At 53.3% G+C, this 6,537-nt stretch overlaps 1 protein-coding gene across 1 annotated transcript in view; it reads right to left on the reverse strand.

Moving 5' to 3' along the window:
• Positions 1–2,237, reverse strand: part of CEBPE (CCAAT enhancer binding protein epsilon) — a 3,077-nt gene extending 840 nt beyond the window's left edge. Inside the window, exon 1 of the mRNA XM_032265594.1 lies at positions 589–2,237. Within this exon, the coding sequence (XP_032121485.1) occupies positions 589–1,098 (510 nt within the window). The 5' untranslated portion in view covers positions 1,099–2,237. The remainder of the gene's footprint in view (positions 1–588) is intronic.
• Between the last annotated feature and the right edge of the window lie 4,300 nt (positions 2,238–6,537).

Here is a 6,537-nt window from a genome sequence, read left to right on the forward strand (position 1 = left end):
TTTCTTTCTTTCTTTCTTTCTTTCTTTCTTTCTTTCTTTCTTTCTTTCTTTCTTCTTTTTCTTTCTTTCTTTCTTTCTTCTTTCTTTCTTTCTCTCTCTCTTTTTCTCTCTTTCGTGCTCTTTCTTTCCTTCTTTCTTTCTCTCTTTCTTTTCTTGTAAAGATAGAGTCTTGCTATGTTGTCCAGGCTAGTCTCCAACTCCTGGCCTTAAGCAGCCCTCCTGCTTTGGCCTCCCAAAGCGCTGGGATTAGAGGCATAAGCCACCACACCCAGCCAATGTTCTCACACTTGCTGAGGACACTTTCCCTCAGTCTGTCTTGAGTCTCCTGTTCTATGGCCAGCAGACATTTCTTACAGAAGCAGTTGGCAGAGAAGCAAGAGGAGGGGGCATGGTGAGCAGCAGAGAGGCTGACAAGGGGCCGGGGGGGCTGAGATCAAGGTAGGTCAGCTTGCCACAGGGGCTTTGGGACATAGTGGGGTTCAGGGTGGCACCAAGCCCAGACTCAGCAGCATGAGCAGGGGCACAGGGTCCGTCCACAGCAGCCTCTCCAGCCCTGGGCAGGAGGGAGGAGGGCTGGCCCACTCTTACCTTGAGAATGCGGAGAGGCTGGCCAGGTGCTGCCAGGGTTGGGGGCAGGTGCATGGCTGTCTGCCCACAGTGTGCCACTTGGTACTGCAGGGGATTGTAGGTGCCTCGGCTGGCGGCTCGGCTGCCCTCAGGCCCCCGGGGCTCCTCCTTCACTGCCACTGCCCTGGGGTCGTAGTTCCCTGGGCTGCTGTAGATGCCAGGCCCCAGCGCCTTCCTGTCTGGGCCGAAGGTATGTGGGGGGTAGGCAAAGGGCCGAGGGTCAGGCGGCAGGTAGTGGGGGAAGGCAGGGGTTCCGGGGCCCTTGAGGCTTCTGGCCTCAGGCGCTGGCTTCACGGCAAAGAGATCGGAGAGAAGCTGCTCTTCCCCAGACTCGATGTAGGCGGAGAGGTCAATGGAGGCCTCATGCTCACACATGTCCCCCAACTCCCCGGGCCCAGCTCGGCCCCCTGAGAACTCGAGTGGCTGCTGGCCACCCCGGGGCTCACACTCGTAGTAGGTCCCGTGGGACATGGCCGGCCCGCCCCCTTGGCTCCCCGCCCCCACCTGCTTTCGAGGCACCCCTTGGGGTGCTCGGGCTGCCCTCTCTCTACCTCCTCCTGCCCTGGGCCTGCCCTCTCTCTACCTCCTGCCCCAGACCTGCCCTCTGCAGTCTCCTGTCACCCACTCCTGTGTGGCCTCTCTCCACCCTCTGCTCTGCTTCCTTTTCCTTCCTCTGTAGTCAATGCCTCTCTTCTCTTCCCTTTTTTCCCCCCTCTCTCCTTGGGGTGACTCAGGGAGGGGCAGGACACACCCTAGAGGGAGAGATGTCAGCCTTAGAGAAAGGTGACTCCTGGCCTATTCCACAGTTGGGGACACTCCTTGGTCAGGGTCCAAGCCAGGGTTCTAGAGATGCCTGAAGCTGATGCTTCCCAGGGGACTCCAAATCCTTGCTGAGGGCAACACCCCACTCTGAGCGTCCTCCCTCCAACTTCAATAAAGTTCTGTGCAGTGGAGGTTCCAAGTTAGAGTGAAGAGAGAAAGCCCTCTTCCAGTGCCGACCCCCAGATGGGTCTTAGCTCCTCCCTCGACACGCCTTCCTCTGGGTCCCCCCTCCCCCTGCTGGGCTCCACCCACCCGCAAGAGACAGTTTCTTTTGTAGCCCCACCTCCAGATCATTCCCTGGGTGCAGGCCAGGGGCTGTTTTTTGAGGGGTCTAGGGAGCAGTGACAGGTCCTAGGAACAGGCCATGCATGGGAGGCTGTGTGGTGCTCCAGAGTATACTCATTTGCTGGGTTTTTGCAGGGGCTGTGCAGTAGCCCAAACATTCGTGTTCCAGCCCTGGCTACCTCTAGCCGCCTGGCACAGTCCCTAAATCCCTGGGCTTGGCTGAAGCACCTGGTCAGGACTTGGGCCTTGCACCTCAGACCCAGGCAGGCTGCTGCCCTCGGAACAGACAGCTGTAATCCTACAGTGGCTCTAGCACTTCTCTCTTCCAGCTGCTCTATGCTGCAAGAGGCTCAGGCTGGCGCTTTGCCCCTCACCCTGCGCCTGAGGCTCTGCCACTGGTTTCCTGTACCCTGAGCTGCAGGGCTGAGGAGCTTGCTGCAGCTCGTTTGCTGTCTTTCCTTTTGCATGGCCACTCTCTGACCTCCAGTGCGTGTCTCTTGGGTCTACTTCCTCTTGTGAGGTTTGAGAAGCCTCTTATGTCATCACCTCTTCCTGGGGCTCTGTTTTAGGGTCTCCAGGAGAAGCCCATGGCTGCCTCTCTGCAATTCTTGGTTCTGTGCTGGCTCCCCTCTTCCCTTTTCTCTTTCCTGTGGGAACTCCCCACTACCTCCTTTCAGAGACACCTGCTGTGGCCCTGCTTTTACCTGTTGAATTTCATCTCCCAAAGGGATTGTAGGTCCAGTGGAAAAAAACGAAAACAAAAACAAAAAAGGACACATAGAAATGTGTTACTGGCGTTTTAAAAAATTATTTTTATTTGAGACGGAGTCTCACTCTGTCACATAGGCTGAAGTGCAATGGCACGATTTCGGCTCACTGCAACCTCTGCCTCCCAGGTTCAAACCATTCTCTTGCCTCAGCCTCCTGAGAAGCTGGCATGTGCCACCACACCTGGCTAATTTTTGTATTTTTAGTAGAGACGGGGTTTCACCATGTTGGCCAGGCTGGTCTTGAACACCTAGCCTTGTGATCTGCTCACCTCTGCCTCCCAAAGTCCTGGGATCACAGGCATGAGCCACCATGCCCAGCAGTTACTGGCTGTTTTATGACCAGCAAGCGCTATGGGTGCCCCAGGGGAGCCAAAAGTTTTCGTAAGTTGGGACCAACAAGGGCTGGGTAACTGAGAGTGGGGCACAGTGGGACAAGTGCAGAGAGGATGTGCGTGGCATTGGACATTAAAATATTAAAAATGTGTATTCTGGTTAGCATATTTCTTCCATCCTTCCTACCGCCACACCTATCCCAGATGCTCTCTGCATGACTTGAGACGTGGCCAGATATGCTTTCTCTGAAAGCACAAGGACCTGGTGTGGGAAGGCCTGCGTGCATCCCAGAGACAGATCTCAGGAATTAGGGGGATTTCTCCGTTTCGAAGCAGAGCTCTCAGTTTGGTGGCAGTGCTTCTGTTGACCACCAGGTGGCAATATTGGCCCCAAAATTTTGGACTTGGAGGACTGCTGAGGTTCAGACTCAGTTGGACAGCAGAGGGCAGCCTCTGCAAGCTGCTGCCGGGCATCTGGAAGGAAGAGGAGGAAACATGGCTGGGATGGGGGCTTGCAGGGCAGTTACAAGGAGAATGGGCAGCCTGGGTCCAGAGCCTTGTCTCCATGAGGAGAAATTCTGTCCCTTCCCCTACTTTGAAATAATGCTAATGAATAGGCCTTGTGCTTTCTGATAAATTAATGCTGTTTCAATCCTCGAACATATACTTTTTCATGCTCTTTTCCTGTGAGTTATGCAGGAAGGTAGGCAAGGCAGACAGTATTTTTATTCCTACTCTATAAACAAGGAAAACAAGCATGAGAGGCTGAGCTGCCGAAGGTCATCCAAGGAGGATGCCTGGTTCACCTCTGGCTGAAGGGATGGGAAGGGGTTGCTATGTGACTCAGAGAACCATCCTGGCCCTCATTTGGCCACCATGGGGACAGGGGGAGTCTGCATCAGTAGCTTAGTGAACTGGTCACAGGAGAAAGTGAGAGGTATGCAAATAGAGCTGCAGGAAATGAGAAAGTCAGCAGCTTCAGCCATGGTGAGATAAATCTCTGCCCTGGCCTCTAGGCTAGTGCTGACGTTGCTGGCACGCTGACCTCAGTGTTTCCCAGTAACAGGGGTTTGGCTGGGGCAGGGAGGGCTTTGGATATCAGGGCAGGGTAGGGAAGCTTTGGACAGGAAGAGGAGGTGGTGGAAGGGCAGTGCCAGTCAGCAGCTGGAGGATTCTTGCCCAGGAGGGGAAAAGAAGCCCTCCCAGGTCAGCAGGGTCATTTTTCCTTTGCCATACAGTTACTACCTGTTTGGATGAACTAAATGATGCATGTTTGTTATCTCAGTGACTTTGTAACAGGCCTCCTTCCAGGGCCACCCCCTTGGTGAAGCAGGACTTTCTCAGTGGAAAGGTAGCGGAGCATGGCTGTGAAGAGTTAGAGAGAACTCGGCTCAAATGTGGCCTCTGTCACTGGCCAGCTCCATGACTCTGGGCAAGTTACTTAGTCTTTCTTGCGAAGTGGCAGCAGTAATACCTCCTTCATAGGGTTGTTTAATTAAATTGTGAATAAGATAATGTATGTCATGCAACTGGGCTCAGTAAATGTGGACTCTCCTTCTCTTCTTCTGGTCTCTCATTGCGGTTTTATCTGTGTCTCCTAAACAGACGCTACCTGGTGTTTGGTGGGATGCGTCAGTTTGATGAGCATTTTTTTTTTTTTTTTTTTTTTTTTTTGAGACGGAGTTTCACTCTTGTTACTCAGGCTGGAGTGCAATGGCGCGATCTCGGCTCACCGCAACCTCCGCCTCCCGGGTTCAGGCAATTCTCCTGCCTCAGCCTCCTGAGTAGCTGGGATTACAGGCACGTGCCACCATGCCCAGCTAATTTTTTGTAGCTTTAGTAGAGACGGGGTTTCACCATGTTGACCAGGATGGTCTCGATCTCTTGACCTCGTGATCCACCCGCCTCGGCCTCCCAAAGTGCTGGGATTACAGGCGTGAGCCACCACGCCCGGCCTTGATGAGCATTTTTGAGCACATGGGTACTAAGCACTTCACAGGGTCTGGGGATGTGTTGGTTTAGCCCTTGCCAGTAGGGCTCACAGCCCAGCAGGAAGGCCTCCAGGCAGTGGTCCCAACGTGTCATGGGTGGTCCGTGGAGCCAGGAAGCACACACATTTGTGTGTCGTGCAGAGTGCAGACTCTTGGCTTTGTTCCCCTGGCAACTATTTGCTCTTTGAGGGTAAGGTCACATCTTTTGGACCTCTTCAACTATGGTGACCATATTTCCTGAACTAAAATGAAGTACAGGCAGATTGACACACCTGAATATCCTTACGGAGACAATGGAAGAAAATATTTGAAGTCTGTGCTGACTTAGAAAAATCAGGAAAAATATTTGCTATTTCCACAGCATATAACAAAGTCTTTGACAGACTGGTCACAAAAAGGTTTGTTGTGTGACCACATTAATAAATGAATGCAGAAGCAGCTACAATTTCAGTGACTTCCAGAATGTTCCCAAATTCGATAAAGTCAGAGCATGTGAAATTCCTAGCATGAAAGTAACAGAGAGGGTTAAGACAGGAAATGCCCGGGATAAACATAAATGCTTGTTGCCGGGGAGGAGCCCCACATTTGCCCATTTGACCAGGTTGAAAAGATCAGCAGGTGTCACAGAAAGAGAGGGTGGTCCTGAGCGACAAGTGCCTCCATGGAACGAGAAGGGGTGCGGAAAGGACTTGTTCACATGGGGCGACAGGGAGGAGCCTGGGGCAGTCCAGGGAGAGGAAAGGTGTGTGTGCTGGAGAAGTGGGGCCCAAAGAGCAGATGTGAGGCTGGGATAAGACTGGCCTTTGCCTTTTGGGATAACCTAAACTTGAAAGATTCAGGAACTGTTTGAGATTAGGTCCAACTCTCAATCTGTCTCAAAATGCTAAGCGAGTGAGGTGACTTGCCCAAGGACACACAGCAGTTTAGTGGCCGGCCTCCCAGTTGGGCGTCCCTGTTGAATGGCGAGCTTCCAGCCTGTCTGGAGCAGGAGTGTTGGCGCCAGGCCAGGACCAGCAGTGGCGGTATCTTGCCTGCTTGTGTCCTCACAGTGTTCCAGATGGTGAAGGGTGATGTCTCAACACCGCTGTCCTCCGCCACCCCCTTTCCCCCCGCCCTGCCCTATATCTGTCAGCAGTGCTGGCTCTGCAATGATGCTGTCCCAGGACACGCGGCCAGGAGGCAGCCCATAAAGACAGGGACACAAAGCAAGGACTGGGGCTAATCCCATCAACTTCCTCTAGCAGTTAGCCCCAAACGCCAGGAAGTACTTGTACTTACCTTTATGACTTCCTCCTTTTTCCTGTCCTAGCCCAATAGTCCTCCTAGGCTTCTTCCTAGAGCTAACTCTTCTCCTCAGATGGCTCTGCCCAGCTGAGTGAACCCAGCCTTACTTCCCAGGCCCTCCCATCGAGCTCCTTGGACCTGACTGTCTCCACAGACTTGGCTCAGACTGTGCTGGTGCGAGAAGCCTTTGCTGACCAGGCTCTGGGAGGACATCGCCTTTGCCTCCCTCAGCTCAGCTGGGTGCTGCCTCTTCCTGGCCCTCGTTCCCACCCTGGGCAGAGTTGAGTTCTTCCCAGTTAGTCTGCAGGCTGTCAGTCCGGTGCACAGAGCAGGAACTCAGTAACACTTCGTGACTCCAAGAAGGAACAAGAAAGTGTTGTTTAAAAAATTACCGAAGGCCATGGTTTCAGTCTAAGCTCCTGCTGT

Source organism: Sapajus apella, unplaced genomic scaffold (assembly GCF_009761245.1).
Source record: "Sapajus apella isolate SASKATOON/1434 unplaced genomic scaffold, GSC_monkey_1.0 scaffold151, whole genome shotgun sequence".
NCBI lineage: Eukaryota > Metazoa > Chordata > Mammalia > Primates > Cebidae > Sapajus > Sapajus apella.